The following is an 18,680-nucleotide window of genomic DNA, read 5'->3' as shown; positions in this document are numbered from 1 at the left end:
AATATAGGTTTTAAGTAATAAATCATGCAAAATAAAAGTATTAAAAAGAATTGAAGGAAAAGGAAGAGCAGAAGTAAAGTTCTTGAAACATTTTATTTTTATTTACATATATTATAATTTAGTTTTATAAGGTTAATGTGACCACATTATTTACTCCTGACTTCTCAGCAGCTTTATTGCGTTAGTAAGGTTTGTTTCAGTGTCACTGTTTGTGAGCTCAAAACTTTGGAAAATCGCAGGCCCAAAGAGGTTCAAATTCCCTGGAGCTGCCTGCAGTCTAAGAGTTAAAAGGAATGCTTTTTGCTTACTGGAGAATAGCTGGACATTGCTATCTGATTTACTCTTTAACAACAGTGGGCGCTGATAGCCTCACTGTTATTTTTACCACAAAATCTGGGCCAATAGTGTCAACAGATAACTTTATGATTGCAAAAAACGGAATAAAAAATTTGTTCACAGCTACCTTGATATGTTTCAAAATTCTTACCTCTGTCTTAAATCCATCTCTGATCTGATAAATAAGGGATAATGTATGGCTAGCTAAAGTTTACAAGTCTGTCATTTAGTCAGGATTGTGATGACAGTGAAGCGTTGGTGATTTATGAATATTGACAAGACCTTAAGATTGTATTAAACTCAAATTTACATTTGTTTTATTTAATATAGACTGGGATTGTTCTCCTTGGAGCAGAGACATTTAAGGGAAGATGTAATAGAGGTGTTCAAAATTATGAGGGCTTTTGATCGAGCAAATAGTGAGAAACTGTTTCCATTGACAGAAGGGTCGGTTACCAAAGGACACAGATTTAAAGTAATTGGCAAGAGAACTAGAGGCGAGATGATAATTTTTTTTACACAGCGACTTGTTATGATCTGAAATGCACTGCCTGAAAGGGTGGTGGAAGCAGATTCAATAGTAACTTTCAAAAGGGAATTGGATAAATACTTGAACGAGTAAAAATTGCAGGGCTATGGAAAAAGAGCAGGGGCATGGGACTAATTGGACAGCTCTTTCAAAGAGTCGGCACATACACGATGGGCAGAATGGCCTCCTTCTGTGCTGTATGATTCTATGAATAATGTTTGTTTATGAGGGAGAAGAGAGTTTTCCTTACTGTATAGGCCAAGCCCAGTTGAAAGATGATATGACAGTAAGATTCAGTTTTTTGCGGGAATAAATTATTCAGTGTATACTGTTATACAACTTTACAATTCATATACACCGTACATTTTTGCAGTTGTATTTTTCCTACAGTTTCTCCCATAGCAATGTATCTCTGTTGCACTTAAAATCTATTTAAATGCTCCAGGTTATTTTATCCTGACTAGATTTTGCAGTACATGTCAGCACAGTGATTTGCTCCACATGGTCTCTTTAGTATGGAAAATATTTGTTTATAACTAAGCCAACTAACTTTTTTTTCTTCCCCAATTTTTTCACATCATCTTTTGAAGATGTTCACTCTTGGGAGGGTGAGGTCCATGGGTACTACCAGACCTTCATTGTTTCACACTTCTTCCTTTGCATTTCTGGATTTTTAACAATTTTTCCACTGGAAGAATTTGGAAATGAGTTGCATTTAAGTGTTGTGTTTTAAATTAAAGTAGGTACATATAGGTGTAAAAAACTTCATGCAGCCATATGCTGCAGCCACTGAGACAAAGCGGAGTTTGTATGTTTGAGTTAGGCATTGAAGATGTGCTCCAGAATGATCAGTGACAGTAGGTAATTTTTTATCTCATTTTAGAGTTCCTACAAAGATCTATTTTTGTTGTGATAACTTTATTAATTTGAGTCTAGCATGGGGTGTCTGCCAAGAATACAGTCTTGGTAAGGGAGGAGAAGGTCACTGGTTTTATTCACAGGCCTATTAACAAATCACTAAATGGGGAAGAAGTCAGGAAGACAGCCCACCACATTTACTGTGGTCAAAAGTAACAAAAAAGGGAGAAAAATTCATGTTCAACGTCAGTCAGCTGAGGAAATCTGCTGAGAGGAAGGCTAGTAAGGTAGAGGTAGGACTCCTTTGAAGAAATTCAGCCTAGGCCTAGATAGCTGGCCAGGTTCCAGAGAAAAATACTGTTCAAGAAAGTGATTTTTTTTTTAGCCCGCTCAAAGGGTCAATATGGTGTATTTTTCCCTTGTAAGGGATGTGAGGTCCAGTAAGGCAGTAATCAGTAACACTGAGCTCAAGATAATATCTCGTGTAATGTTTTACAGTGGGAGGGAGGAACTTTAACTAGGGTGGATATTTGAATTGGCCTATGGATATTTAGTTTGCAATCCTGCACATTGTGACACAGAATAAAGCAGATCTTCTACCATGATGTGCAGCATTTTACTTTGCATCACCATAAATACAAGCAGTGTAAACAAGACTTTGCTTTTGTCTTGAAAGCACGAGTTTGATAATTCCCCAACTCTCCTGTTGAGAAAACAATTACACTGCACAAGCTGAAATTTTATGCTGCATATCTAGAGTTAGGACCCAACCTGACTCCAGAGCAAAGCAGAGTGAGATTCCACCCACTAGGGAGTCTCATTCCACTCAGGGTTGAGCCCTGACTCCAGATTTACACTGCAACTTTCTAACATGAGTGCAATCAGAAAATTTTCAGTTACTCATTCTGGCCTCTTTTCCAATAACTTTTTGTGGTAATGCACCTTGGTTCCACTTCGCTGAATGATGAATTAGGGGAAAACCACATTACCAACCTGTGCTACAACATGCCAAGCCATTTAACAGTCACTTAGAACAAAAAATTAACTTATTTTATCTGCATTTTAACACTGCCTACTAGGTTTAAAACTATAAGAATTCACATTACTGGTTACAGAGAGACCCAAACAGATTGGGAGATCCACAGAGCACATAATGAAACACAGGAGTTGATAGGAGAGCAGTAAAGTAGGAGAACGGAAGCATTGCAGAAAGCACTGGTGGGAGGTTTAAAACAAGAAGCATTCAATGACTTTAGAGGCCCACTAACAGAATGTGGGTTATAGTAGGTCAGACACTGGAAGTCAAGTCTGGGCCATGAGTGTAAACTATTCCATCTGTGTCTGTGTCTAAACATTCTCTCAAAGGAGATGACTTTTTTTCTTCAAAAGCAAAGAAAACAAACTGTGTGGTTTGAGGTAGTGTGTCATAGCACTGCAAAATTAACCATCAACTGATACTGATGAGCACGTGTAGCACAGTAGGGTTTCTTAAGAAGCTATAATTCTAGATGATGAAACTGGGAAGCTGTCAGCAGTGTGACTGCTAAACAAATTAACATGCCTGCCAACTGCCACAACAGGAGCCTAGAGCCATCCAGAGTGCAGTCGTGACATTCCAAATGTAGCATGTACACACACATATTTAGCTATATGTGATTAATACCTTTTGCAATTGCCAAATAAATTTTCTGAATAACTGTAGAGGATTTTAAAGTCATTAGTTATGGCTACCCAAATGTAACAAAAGGTTTGTATGACAGGTTAATGATTATTAGTATTTGTTATATATAGAGAGAGCAAACAGACAAAAATTGATGATTACTTCAAAACTAAACAGTTGGATTGTGTTCAATATGTTTTTTAATGAAGAATGTTGATTTGAAAAGCCTATTGTCATCTGAATCAATGCCAAGACAGCTTGAAAACCAGAAGACTAGAAAAAAATTGATGTAAAGAACAAGGATCTATGTGTACTCTCAGATATTAAATAATTCAGACCTGCATTAAATTCAACTTGCTCTGCAGTTTATGCCAGCTTGATGGACCAATGGGTTGAAATTCCACTGAACAATATTTTTAGGTTACTGGCAGATTTACTCATGTAAAATTCCTATGTGTACTATTTCAGAAAAGTTGTTAACCTGTATATTTTGAATGGCTTAATGACTGTTATAATAGCTGGTGTTATGGCTCCTATGCTGTTGCCACCCCCTCCTAAACTTATGCTGCTTTGCAATGCTTTTATACTGTATGGAGGATGCAGAATGAAGAAGTAGGATAGATTACCTACCTTGTCAGTGTTTTACATTCTTTGAATGTTATGCATCCTCCACACAACCACATTCCACCCGTTTACGTGCAGCCCCGGCAGAGGATTAGTATATTTGGGAGGGGGAGTTTCTGGTTAGTTAGTCTCAGTGTAACTACAAGTGAAAATGAATAGGAACAATGATGCAGATTCTGGGGCCTAACATGATTAAGGAGTGGGAAATCACACATGGTACCACATATTTTCAGTGGCTGCTCAGCATGTGGTTCCTCAGAATCTATCTGTACTCTTAAAGTGTGGAAAATTCACATACTTTGAAATATGAAGAAGATCCTTTCACAGAGGTAATTGATCTATACCATTCCTAATTGGAATTCTATTCAGTTAATTTTGAAAGAGTTAATGAATGCAGCATTCATTGTTTTTGCTGAGAGTCCACTACTGCAGATGGAAATGCGGGGTGGGGTGAATGGAATCTCTTCTAATCTTTATTTCACTTGAGGCTTGTTAATTTTGTACTCGTGTCATCAAATTAAGTAGCTTGAGGATTTCTGGTTATTTTTGGCATTTTAAAGACCTGTATCATGTCTGCCTCAGACTTATTTTGTTCAATAAAAATAACTTTAGTTCTCCAAGTCTCCCTCATCATAACTTAAGGCCCTAAGTCCTGAAATTGTCCTTTATGCTTTCTCTAAACTCTCTCCAATGATGTCCTTTTGAAGGTAGACACCCAAACTTGCACAGACTATTTTGAATTTGTAATTGTAATGTTACCAATTATCCATACAAGATTAGGATAAACATTTCAACTTATAATTAAATGCTCTGAAGTGCAGCGCACTACTTTGGTTACCCTTGCTGAAAATAGTTTCATATTGACTGGAAGCTTTCTTTGGTCAATAATTTCCTCAAATCTTTTTTCACACCTTTGGGCATGTTTCATTTTCCAATGTGCATTACTTTACATTTATCCATATTAAAATCCATGTCAGTTGATCCAGATCCTTTTGAATAGCATAATTTTCCTTCCCCTAAACTTATCTTGTTGCATGGCTTAGGGTCATCAACAAATTCTATATACAAATAAGTTGTCCCCTCCATATCATTATGAATGGTGTGAACAGTGCAGATTCCTGCATAACTTTACCAGCCACTGCACTTTTATCACCTTTTATTGCCAAACCAGTTTTAAATCCAGTAGCTAATAAGCCATAACCTTCTTTAAAAGCTTCTTATGTGGAACTTTATCAGTGCTTTCTGATAATTGAAGATATTCATTAGATAGCCCTGATTTACTAGATTATTACCTTTGCAAAGAATTCTGCTAGATTTGTAAGATATGATCTACTGCTTGTAAAATTATGCTGGTTTTTCTTTATGACCCCTTTGGATGAACATTTATAGCATCCTGTATCTTTCTCTCGAGTATTTTCCCAACTACGAATTTTAGGCTGTTTTATGATTCTTAGATTCATGCTACACATTTTTTTAAATCCTGGGATCACATTTACTCAACTGTAATGCAGAGATAGACCAGATTGAAAATATTTTAACCTAAAAAGAGCCTTTACACTGGTATTACATGGAAAGGAATGCTGGACGTTGAAAACTGCATGCATGCATTTTTTCTATGAGTAAGTGGGTGTGTGTTTGTGTGAGAGAGAAAGCTTATTAATTTCTCTCCCCAATGGGTTTCTAATGTGTTGTGGAGTTGTCCTATGAAGATAGCCTGCTCCAAAATCTAATCTGGCCCCTTCTGGCATTCAAGCCTTTGACCACAAGGATGTGAGATGACTGACTTTTCCTACAGCATGTATTACTAAGACACTTAATATGTGACGAGTTCTTGGGTGATTTGTACATGCAGTGTTGTTGTTTGCACTACTGAAAGAGGGTGCTGAAATTGTCAGTGAGCTATGTGTTGGGAATTCCAGTGCTCTTAAGAAGGGACTACTGCTAGCTTGCTGTGTTGATAACAATACTTATGATGAATTAGTAAATGATCACATGACTTACAATCTTTACAAGTACCAACAATGGGGTATGGTCAATATCCTGCATCTACATTAGTAGCAATGCAAATCATAATTTTGAGCTCCATGGTGCAAAATTTGTTTACACCCAGGCACTAGGTATAGGATTTTGCTTGATTCAGCAAACTAATATTTAATCATTAATATAGTTAAAATTTCAATTAATGGACCATAATTTCAGAACAGTACTAGAAATTAAAAGGCCATTTTCTCCTGTTGGCTGTGTGGGGATTGGGTAAAGAAAGCAGGGAAGTCACCAAGGATGTGAAAATGTCTGCTTTGTTAGGGTTTGATGTATCTGTCAAATGTTTATTTTTATTTTTCCCTCATATTAGCCTAGTGCCACTAAAATATCACTGACATGAAACAGGACTAAGACTAATGCATTCCAAAATTCTCCTAATTTAAATAATTAATAAAAAATGTACTCTTTCCAGCTACCCACCACAATATGTAACATACCATTTGGGGGGAGTAAAAGTATATTGGCCTGGATTTTGCAGTCAGCAGCAAAGTGATTGTGCTTGCCACTGACCTCAAAGAAAGCTGCCCACAAACTTTTAACGGGCTCTGTGGCGTGGATTTCACCTTTCCCAATGTTAATTTCATTCTGCCGCCATCTATAGGGGATCTCTGGCATCCAGCAACAGTGATGTCATCAAGCAGGCTAAGCAGCCAATCACATTGAAGAATTCTCACAAACAGCAAACCAGGAAGTAACAAGCAGGTTTTAGCATTCACTTTTTATAATTTTACAGAAAGCGAAATAAAGATTAGGACATACACATCGGATTAAGGTGGAAGCTGAAATACCATAAACAAACTTTACAAAAATAAAATAAAATTTAATTTTTATTATTTTAAAAATCTGTGGAATTTTATATTTGTGGAATGGAGAAATTTAAGGTTGTTCAGCAGTAATTATGACTTAGTACGCCGTTAATAACCCAGTAAGATCTCATTCAACAAGGCTTAACTTTTTCAAGGGTTTTTACAGCGAGAATAGTGCGTAAAAAGTGGAAGTTCACGTCAATTCAGTGATTTCTAATTGATTTCCATCTGTGAGAACTGCAACACCGCACTCTGTGGAGAAGCAGGGCATCACTGACAGCAACTTCAGGATTTCTGCAATTAAATGTGCACGTGCAGACTCCAGTAGTTGCTGTCAGTTTTACAGAGTAATGATGGCAAACGCTGACAGTTTTACTGTCATTACAACCGCAAATTCTGGGCCATTTTCATAGCAGTATATAGTACCAGCATCTCAAATCAAGATGCTATTGCTAGTTAGTGGTGATGCCACTGTTTCTGGTGGTGCAACAGTAGAAAAAAGTCTAATAATTACATTCATGGTGAAAAAGCTTTGAAGGAGTAAGTGTTCCACTATTAGTAACTTGCCCCTCTGAGGAAATTAATAATCTGGGCTCTACTTACAGGGAATCCATCTGAATATATTCTTAGTTTACTTGTGACATTATTTTTAAGGTGTGCTAACTGGACATTCAGTTCTGCTATTGGTCCATGCCTATTGTTACACAAGTTTTTTTTTGTTTTGTTTTGAAGCTGTATTAGAATACTGTAGAGCAATGTTCCCTCTAATTTGCGGTCTCAGTGTGCGGCCCCTTTAAATTTGCTGGCACGGTATCTTCTAGCGGCCTGCGTGGGACCTCCCCGATTGGTGCCCAGCCATGCACCTTAGGTGGAACATTGCTGTAGAGGTACATAAATTTAGAACTGTATGCCAGTTGTGTATGTTACTTTCTAATTAGTGGATTACATGCATTAAAACTTTCTTTGGTGTATAAATAAAAGATGAATGCAACCTAAATTATATTTAATACTTCTTAAATCTGTCCCATCTCAGTGTTTAATTAATTCTCTTGAAGTTTTGTTTACATAGAATATTTAATGTTGTATATTAAAATAATCATAGATGATTAAAGCTACTTTTGTATTTCAACATGCTACTGTATTAAGTTTATTAGATGCAAGTGATAAATAATCACCTATGATTTATATAATTGAGTGCATTTCATTTCATATTTTATATGCGTACATCATGTTTGTCTGATTTCCTTTTAATCTAGGATGTCCCATGTCCTCCAGTTTGAGGAGCAAACAAGAAAAGTAAAAGATGCAAACATGCAAGATGAAGACACTTTTGAAATACATGATCCCCGGAATCCAGTGAACAAAAGGCGGAGGGAAGAAAGTAAAAAGATCATGAAAGAGAAGAAAGAGAGAAGATAAACCCCCACACCCTCATGAATAGAAGTTGCATGTAAATGATAAGTCCTATCGTAGTCATATGGCACTAGAGGATGTCTGCTAGTATTTAGGCAGCTTGATGCATTCTGTAATGCCACAACTTGTAAGATGACTCTTACTGAAAGAATACATTTTCTAATGATTTTTCTTCAAATAGCTAGAAAATAAATTTTATTATAGCAGTTTTGCTGTTCTTCTGCAGTCCCTAATTATATTACAGAATATTTTATGCCTCCTATTCATAAATTACAGTTTGTAGATCCTTGTAAGGCCAATAACATAGCTGGTGGAGTACACTGTGCATGGTCACAGATTCTTTTTTCATTCCGTATCCTTCACATGCCATAAGAGTAAAACCTAGATTGGTATGTTCTGGAAAAACTATACAGAGCACACATATTGTGATATTGCAGAAAGGCAAGCCATACAAAGTCTCCTATTCCCACATTGTATAAAGCTATAGGGCTTCATACATTTGTTTTTCCCCAGCTAAAGGTTCTTTGCTCCTTGTATCGGGTCTCTTGTCACAAGTCTCCAGCCTTTCTACAGGAGTAGGTTACATAAGGCAGATATATAGAGTAACAAATATTCTGCTACTTAATCCAGCCTCCCTGGGTCAATGTGTTTCCTTTTTTTGTTTCAGAGTTTAAAGTGTCAGCTGGGCAACAAACCTCCACCAAACATTATACTACATTGTCTTTTTCAGGACAAGTATACAAAAGAAAGCTGTGCTTTTTAGGTTTTATGGTAGCACAGGCAATGTACCTTGTGCTGCCTAGACTGCTTTATAGTGAGCAAATTACATCTAATATATGTTGGTCACAAAAACAAATCTGTTTACCCATGTTGCTTTGTCCGTCTGTTATTAATGAATCAAAATATTTTCAGAGAGCCCAAAGTACACTAGAATCCTTGAACAACATGCTTCTATCCTGACCACTAATAATAGCAGTATGTGTCTAAAATGTGCTTAAATATAAACAAGAGCATGAGAAAGCACAGAATGACAAAAGTCACTCGACAACTCTTTTGATTGACAATACACAATATTTTGTATCGTGGATTCTGCTCAACTTTCCACCCCAGGGAACATTCATGAAAAAATGCCTGATTTTTTTTTTTTAATTTCCACCCCCCCACCCCCCAACAAAACTTCCCAGTGTCCAAGTATTTGGTAGTACTTTAATGCATATCCCTATAACTTTCAGTCCCAATTATAACCAATTATTTATTTAGCAGTTTTGAATATGTTAATCAACATCTTTTCTTCTGGAAACATTGGCAAGTTCTGTGGGGAGCAAGGAGGGAGTTCTTTTGACCTATAGTTCTATATTCGGAATTCATGTTTAAGAAGTCCAATAATGCCTAAATTTCCCAAGTCTCTCAGCATTTTAAACGCATGCATCATTTCCCCTTTCTGGCCTTCTCTGTTATGAAAATGAGTTTAGCCTCTCTTCACAGTTTAGAGATCCTTGTCCTGGAATCAACCTTAAATGTGACATCTCCCATTCCTGAATTGTGTAGTGGAGGGCATATGAAAGAATATGGACTATACCCACCTTAAATTTTTGATGACAAGCATATGCACACTAGGAAACTCAAAAATATGTGAGTATACACTCATAAATTGGTCACCCACACCATCAGCGCTCCCCAAGTTGTTCACACCGCAGACCCTTCCTGAGTCCCATTGAGTCCCGTTGCTGCATGCTAAAAGCTGAAATGATTGAACACGGATAAAATAGGAACTAGTTGGACTAGGTATTGGGTCTAACTTGAGCAGTCCAGCAGGATTTGGATAAAGGTTGACAGAGAGGGATAGGAAAACCTGCAAGCAGCTAGCATGCATTGGGGGAGGGGGGTGGTGAGAACTGGAGGGACACAGAGTTAGCATGGAGTGGGGGATGGAGGGAGACAGTGTCAGCATGGATTGCAGGTGGAGAGGTAAGAGTCCCAGCATGGATTGGAGGCGGGAAAGAAGTGACAGCAAGGACAGGAGGGGGAAACAGAGTGCCACCATGAACGGGTAGAACAGAGTGCCAGCCTGGACTGGATAAAAGCAAAAGAGGACTTGTTTATTCCTTAACCTCACATTGAAGCACCTTCTGACCGTATGGGTTACATTCACCTGGTCGTGTTATCTATACTTCACAACGGTCTGCTAATACACCAGGCTGTTTTTTACATTCCCAATAAGCAGTAATAATTACAGTAGTTAATGTATTACAAAGTAAAACTGAGTGTCCTTCCCCAAATTATATTGAATAATAAAAAATACAGGAGTCATTTTTGTATTTTGGGGCAGCGGAGGATGCTGGCCGGCTGCCCATTCCAGCAGCAAAAAGGCTCCAAAGATTTTGAGGCCCTAGCCTCATTTAAATTTGGCAGGTAAGCTGTGGAGCACCAAACCAGCCCGCCGGATTGAGGCCTCAAGATCGGGCTGCTATCAAGGAAAGCTGTGGGGCGGTGGGGTTGCAATCGTGGAGGGTGGGGGTCACGGGGCTGCAATGACCCAAATTATTTTTATTTTTGGGGCCCGCAGGAGCATTCCTGCTTCTCCAGGACCCACAAAAATAATTCAACACTTTGGCGGGCTTCCTCGCTTCCATCGCCCGTGGAACTGATCGGGGTCCTATTTAGATCACAGGACTCAATTTCCATATTAAAAGGGGCCTATCGTCTGAAACAGGCAGATGCTTTGGACACCCGATGGTAGTCCCCCTTCCAAATGGTGGCGGCACGTCACTCGTGTTAACGGAGCGGTAAGGCTACCGACCACAGTTTGAGGGCATGGTGAAAATTGACCCCACATGGTTTAAGTGCCCTGTTTAAGTTTGGTGTTTCAAAATAGCTGTCCTATAAATTGTGTTTTTGAAAATACCAAAAGTGGCACCTAATAGGTTAAATCATAGAAAGTTACAGCACGGAAGGAGACCATTTTGGCCCATCGTGTCCGTGCCGGCCAACAAAGAGCTATCCAGCCTAATCCCACTTCCCAGCTCTTGGTCCGCAGCCCTGCAAGTTACAGCATTCCAAGTGCACATCCAAGTACTTTTTAAATGTGGTTAGGGTTCCCGCCTCTCCCACCCTTTCAGGCAGTGAGTTCCAGACCCCCACAACCCTCTGGGTGAAGAAATTTCCCCACAAATCCCCTCTAAACCTTTCCCCAATTACTTTAAATTTGTGCCCCCTGGTTTTTGACCCCTCTGCTAAGGGAAATAGGTCCTTTCTATCCACTTTATGCCCCTCATAATTTTATACACCTCAATAAGGTCTCCCCTCAGCCTCCTCTGTTCCAAAGAAAACAGACTCAGACTTAAAAGTGGATATCCAACGTGCTAATGTTTGTGTAGATAACATGGGCTGCCTAACTCATCACTTACAATACATTTATCTCATTGTACTTCTTAGTATATGTGCATAAGAGAGGTATTGTGATTAGATCTGTCTGCTGTCAAGCATCAAGAACATTGATTAACTGAACATGAACTGGTTAGTTGATGGATTGCAGAAAGTAAACTACCTGTGATGTTTAGGTAAAATGTTAATTAAATTACACGTTATACCTCTGCTTCATATATAGATTATATAACAGCCTCTAATTCAGTCAAACTTGGAATTCTCTGCAACGTTGACAACATACAAATAACTACGAGATTCAGGATGAACAAAGATGCCTCACAGGAATGTATCTCTTTATTTCCAATCTGTTCAGTATCCTTAAACTTAGATAATAGCTCTAAGATTTTCATGGGGGCATGCAAGTCAGAAACAGAAAATATAATTAAATAAAGGTATACAATGATACCATACTCCAAGTTGCAACCTTGAGATCTGTGGGAACTAATGGACAAACTGGCGACACTAAGCAGTGATTGAGGGGCAAGAGTGAACTCCAGCAAACAAAAGCAATGGTTTGTAACAAGGGATCAACAGGAATGGGCAAACCGAGGATCAAACAATTTAGCAGCTGCTGGGGATGCTGGGTCACAGAGCGCAAATGTTCAGAGGAGATAAGAAATAGGAGCAGGAGTAGGCCATTTGGCCCTTCGAGCCTGCTCCGCCATTCAATAAGATCATGGTTGATCTTCTACCTCAACTCCACTTTCCTGCACTATCCCCATATCCCTTGATTCCCTTAATATTCAAAAATCTATCGATCTCTGTCTTGAGTATACTTAACGCCTGAGCCTCCACAGCCCTCTGAGGTAGAAAATTCGAAAGATTCATCACCCTCTGAATGAAGAAATTTCTCATCTCAGTCCTAAATGGCCGACCCCTTATTCTGGGACTGTGACCCCTGGTTTTAGACTCCCCAGCCAGGGGAAACATCCTCCCTGCATCTACCCTGTCAAGCCCTGTAAGAATTTTGTATATTTTAATGAGATCACCTCATTCTTCTAAACTCTCGAGAATATAGACCTAGTCTACTCAATCTCCCCTCATAGGACAATACCCCCATCCCAATAACCAGTCTGGCGAACCTTTGTTGCACTCCCTCTATGGCAAGTATATCCTTCCTTAGGTAAGGAGACCAAAACTGTACACAATACTTCAGGTGTGGTCTCACCAGGGCCCTATAAAATTCCAATAAGACAACTTTACTCTTGTACTGAAATCCAATTGTAATAAAGAAAGCAGAAAGACTTGCATTTATACACGGCAGCCAATTTGCGCACAGCAAGCTCCCACAAACAGCAATGTGATAATGACCAGATAATCTGTTTTTGTTATGTTGTTTGGGGGATAAGTATTGGCCAGGACACCGGGGATAACTCCCCTGCTCTTCAAAATAGTGCCATGGGCTCTTTTACATCCACCTGAGAGAGCAGACAGGGTCTCGGTTTAACATCTCATCCGAAAGACAGCACCTCCAACAGTGCAACGCTTCCTGCACTGGAGTGTCAGCCTAGATTTTGTGTTCAAGTCCCTGGAGTGGGACTTGAACACACAACCTTCTGAATCAGAGGCGAGTGTGCTACCAACTGAGCCACAGCTGACATAGCATTTGCTTTCCTAATTGCTTGCTGTACCTTCATGTTAACTTACAGTGATTCGTGTATAAGGACACCCAGGTCCCTCTGAGCACCAACATTTCCCAGTCTCTCACCATTTAAAAAATACTCTGCTTTTCTATTTTTCCTACCAAAGTGGATAACTTCATATTTCTCCACATTATATTCAATTTGCCATGTTCTTGCCCACTCACTTAGCCTGTCTATATCCCCTTGCAGCTTCCTTGCATCCTCCTCACAACTTACATTCCCACCCAGCTTTGTATCATCAGCATATTTGGATATATTACATTTGGTCCCCTCATCCAAATCATTGATGTAGATTGTGAATAGCTGAGGCCCAAGCACTGATCCTTGCGGTACCCCACTAGTCACAGCCTGCCAACCTGAAAATTACCCATTTATTCCTACTAGAGAGAAAAACAGCTGAAAGGATAGAGACTTAACTTGGAGAACTAAGATGCCCCCTGGAAACTATGATATAGATAAAGCATTGATAGTTTTAAAAAAACAGGGATACAAAAATATCACATGCAATCTGGGGATACAGAAAGAGCCTCAGAGCCCCATGGGCCACAAAGAATAATGAATGGGTGATTGAAAGACTAAGAACTGGGAATGATCCTCACCAAGATACAGAAAAGGAAATTTCAGTGTTTTGGACATTTAGCCAGAGGGGAGGAGACCACCTAGACAAATCAATTATGCTGGAAGATATGGAAGGCCAAAGACTATGAGGAAAACCATCAAAAGATACCAGGATAAGATAAGGAGCTAGACAGGAATGCCAATCAGACTGCCAGTAGCAACAGCATGTCACAGGCTTGGTGCAAGACCTTTACATGGCTGATGCACAGAGGGTGGAAAGGGGTTTAGGTAATATCTGCAAAAGCTGCAAGTCATTTAGTTCAGCATCACTCAACTGTTTTTCTAAAAACTTAGTATTTTGATTTGCTAATATAGTCTGGCCATTCAGTACCATTCTGCAACCTCAATAACTAGGTTATTGAGTTTCAACTTAAGCTGGCTCCAAGAACTGTTTTACAGGAGCAGTAACATCAGTTCACAGCAAATATTTGCAAAGCACACAATATTCTTTCTTTTTATGCTCTGTGTTTACTAGGTAACAATCAAATACACATGACACATCTTGTATACAGAGTGAAAGAACGGTAAACATATTTTTGAAATAGTAGCACTAAAAAGATTCTACATCTTTATAATTTGTTGATATCCCTCATTACTGCACAATGTGCTTTATTGTCTTTACCAAAAGTTCCACAAAATAATTTTTAACAATCACCCTTACAATAAATTAACTTAAAATATAGGGGGTGATTTTTGTTTGGAGCTCATATCAGATGGACGGAGATTGTACTGCACCTGTCCAAAGGAGTTGGCTTGAGGCATGAGGCCTGTGTTATTTTCATTGGCCTAATTTAAATGGAGAAGTGGCAGAAAATGTCAATGCATCAGCTGTGTTTCCAGGACCTATGTTGCAATGCAGAAAAAAGTTTAATGATGTGAGCACTCCATTTACTCACCTTTGCTCCACATCCCTTGATACCCTTACCTAAAATCTATCGATCTCAGTCTTGAAAATGTCAGTTGACCCAGCTTCCACAGCCTTTTGGGGGAGAGTTCCAGATTTCCACTATCCTTTGCATGAAAAATTGCTTCCTGATTTAATTCCTAAATGACCTAGCTCTAATTTTAAGATTATGCCCCCACTCGTTCTTCATTCCCTCACCAGATGAAATAGTTTCTTTGCATTATCGAATCGCTTTATCATTTTAAAGACCTTGATTAGCTCACCCATTAACTTCTAACTTGAGATTACAAGCCAAGTTTATGCAACCTGTTGTCATAATTTAACTCTTTAAGCCCTGGTATAATTCTGGTGAATCTGCACTGTACCCCTGCCAAGGCCAATATATTTTTCTTGAGGTTCGGTGCCCAAAACTGAACACTGTACTCCAAATATGGCATAAAACTCCTATTGTTATAAAACAGCGTATCTTCTGACTCACTGAGAAATGCCATGAAAATTTACTAGTATGTGTGTATTTATATATGGTCGCAAGACATCATGACTGGGCCACCCCCTCAGAATCTTTTTTCAGAGGCAAAAGTTCCCATTGATGGCTTTCTTTGCTTCCTGTTTGTTACCCAATTTAAATGTAAAAATTTTTCTTCTACTATTAAAACAAAACAGAATAATTACTGATTTTAACATGGTCCAGCATTAAAATTCAGATAGGTTTGTTTTTAAAAAGCTATTACCAGCAGACATTCTCCCTTACACCTTCCCAGTTTGGATTCTAAGCAAATACAATATGTAAATCATTTTTCTGGCATTATTCATATCCCCATGTGGCTGCATGATCTGCAAATATACAAAAATAAACACATGGACATTTTTAGCAGTTATCATTCATATAAACATGAATTTTTGTAAACCTCAATTCCTTTATTCACTTACAGTAAATGTCTTTTTTATGTTTTTCTTACAGTTTCAAATTTAGTTCCTGTTTATTTGTATATTGAACTAGGTATTCTAATTGGATAGAAATTATCACATTTGTTGAATGGGTCAGAGATTTGCATCTGCATTTCCACATATGGCATATTATCTGTTGGACTGTACTATTAAGGAAGTGTAGACCAGAAGTCATGAACTTCTGCACAGCAGGTAAGGGAAAATCTGATGGTGATTTACCCTGAGCTGCTCTACAAGCAGCTGGGTGGAGACAACATTGAAGTAAACCCAGCTACAGACCAATTGCCTTTTTTTCAGTCTAATGATCCAAATGGGCTTAAAAATTTAAGTGATTTTAGTATGATCCAAAATAATTTCAGTTAAGCCAATTATTTTGATATTTAGTATTTTACAACAGAAACTCCAACAGAAAATTTTACTAGTATTCCGCCATTTTACAAAAGAAATGAAAAATCATTGGAATCCAAGGTCATTAGGAGGAGCAGATGAAGCAACGTGTTGGCATGTTTTCATGGCAGAAGTCAAAAACAAAATGGATGAGGTTTATCAAAGTACCACCACACTAGTATGTTGACAGGTCTGAAGTGTGAAGTATATAAACCTTCCTCTTTGAGGCGACACATTTGTGATATGAAGCAACAGATTGGCACAAAAGTATTACCCTGATGTGTTGGTGATCAGTTAAGTAATAACGTAGTACATAATGTTTGATATTTTGATTTCCCTATAGATATATAATTTTGAGAGTAAAAGCTTAGAATTTCTTTCTTATAATCCATGTTTCATAGTCAACCAGAGAGAAAAAAGTCACAAGGAAGCCTGTCCCTTTAAGAGATATTTTTTTAACTACAAATCAAATAATATTTATTTTCCTGACCATGAGGAGACCATTGGATCTCCTGTGCTATTGCTGACGATGAGTTAGATAATTTGCTTTTTTTATAACTATAGGAGTGTTAATACTATCAGGGACTGAATAAATCAAATTCCATTCCATTAATTTGCAAAAACTGCAAATGCATGGCCTTTATAATGGCCCAGAAATTCGGGTCTCCACGGGTGAGTACGCATGGGGTACTCACCTGTAGGCCCAATGGAAGTGCCAGTTTCCTGCATGCACTGCGCATGCGCGGGAAACCGGCACTTCCATTCCCCTGAAAGAAGGGGTTCAGAGTTCGAATGCGTGCGCGGGAGAGGCTGCGCGTGCACATTGAACTTAGGTTTTTTTTGCAGGTTTTCCCGGGAGGGTAAGTCTGCAGAAGTTACACATTTAAAAAGCAGGCGTAAGGCCTGCTTTTTACAAGGTAAGTGGTGAATTAATTAAAATTAAAACATTTTTCCCACAGGTTTATTATTTTTAAATACTTTAAAGCAAGGTAAATTTATTTTTAGCCCTGTTAGAAAAAAAATTTAAAATTTCAAAAATTTAAATTATTGTTTAAAATAGTTATTTCATGTAATTTATAGTTTATTTAAAAAATGTGATTTAAAAAAAATTTATTTGAAGTTTTAGTGATATTTTGGGGCCCGTAGTATTTCTAAGTTTTGACAGCTCTTCCTGTCAAACTTATGAATGGAGCATTCCCTGCTCTGATTGGCTCTCCATGGCCCACGTGATCCCAGGGGACGCATCGAACTAACTGTGCCCCTGGGATAGGCAAGCACTGCGCGCCGGCAGCTGGAGCAGGCCCAGGATCGGAATTCCACGGGGGCCCACAGCCCAACGGCCGGCGCGCAAGGTAAGTGCAGGTCGGGGGCTTACACCCGCGGGAAGCCCCCGACCCGAATTTCTGGGCCATTATATATTCCATTGCCTATGTATTTAATCTTTATCCTTGCCATTTTAAAAACTGAGAATATGCAGCAATAGGGTATACAAGATGCACGAAATGGAGGTAGACATCTGTGCTCGGAATTTTGGGGTTCTCCGACAAGAGATCGGTGGATCTGCAGAGAAATTGTATAAATGAAGACATGTGTAAAAGAGGAGGGGGTGTCGCAATATTAATCAAGGAGTCAATTACTGCTGTAAGGAGGGATGATATCTTAGGTTCCTCTAATGAGGCCATATGGGTAGAACTTAAAAACAAAAAGGGGGCACGCACTTTGCTGGGAGTGTACTCTAGGCCCCCAAACAGTCAGGGGGAGATAGAGGAACAGATATGTAGGCAAAGCTCAGAGAAGTGTAATAATAGGGTAATAATAGTAGGGGATTTCAACTTCCCTAATATTAACTGGGATAGTCAGAGTGTGAAAGGCTTAAAGGGTGCGGAATTCTTAAAGTGCATCCAGGAGAGCTTTTTGAGCCAGCATGTAGAAAGTCCTACAAGAGAGGGGGCGGTACTGGACCCAATTCTAGGGAATGTAGCCGGGCAAGTGGTAGAAGTGTCAGTTGGAGAGCATTTTGGTGACAGTGGCCATAATTCGGTGAGATTTAAGGTAGTCATGGAAAAGGACAAAGATGCACCAGAAATAAAGGTTCTAAATTGGGGGAAGGCCGATTTTAATATGATAAGGCAGGATCTGGCCAAAGTGGACTGGGATCAGCTACTTGTAGGAAAATCCACATCAGAGCAGTGGGAGTCTTTCAGAAAGGAAATAGAGAGAGTACAACGCCAACATGTTCCCATAAAGGTCAAGGGTGGGACCAACAAGCCCAGGGAACCCTGGATGTCAAGGGATATACAAGAATGGATTAGGAAAAAAAGGGAGGCTTTTGGCAGATACAAAGGACTAAAAACAGTGGAACCCTAGAGGAGTATAGAAAGTGCAGGGGGGTACTTAAAAAAGAAATTAGGAGAGTGAAGAGGGGGCATGAAAAAACACTGGTGGGCAAAATAAAGGAAAATCCCAAGGTGTTTTATAAGTATAT

The 18,680-nt window shown here is 38.9% G+C and overlaps 1 protein-coding gene across 4 annotated transcripts in view; it reads left to right on the top strand.

The window, feature by feature from the left end:
- cwc27 (CWC27 spliceosome associated cyclophilin) overlaps positions 1-8,478 on the top strand; it is a 404,246-nt gene extending 395,768 nt beyond the window's left edge. The window contains exon 15 of one of the 4 annotated variants that reach the window (XR_015074261.1): positions 8,113-8,251. Coding sequence is in view for 2 of the 4 variants with exons in the window: in XM_085971220.1 (XP_085827346.1) it covers positions 8,113-8,275 (163 nt within the window). In the remaining 2 variants the exon portion in view is untranslated. Of the gene's footprint in view, positions 1-6,651; positions 8,080-8,112 lie in introns of those variants that run through there. The other 3 variants (XR_015074262.1, XM_085971220.1, XM_085971230.1) reach the window with 3 other exon arrangements.
- Positions 8,479-18,680: the final 10,202 nt, after the last annotated feature.

Source organism: Somniosus microcephalus, chromosome 2, assembly GCF_052327205.1.
Source record: "Somniosus microcephalus isolate GS21.2 chromosome 2, FLI_Smic_1.0, whole genome shotgun sequence".
Taxonomy (NCBI): Eukaryota; Metazoa; Chordata; class Chondrichthyes; order Squaliformes; family Somniosidae; genus Somniosus; species Somniosus microcephalus.
The sequence above is the reverse complement of the archived record's forward strand: the minus strand, read 5'-3'. Positions and strand labels throughout refer to the sequence as shown.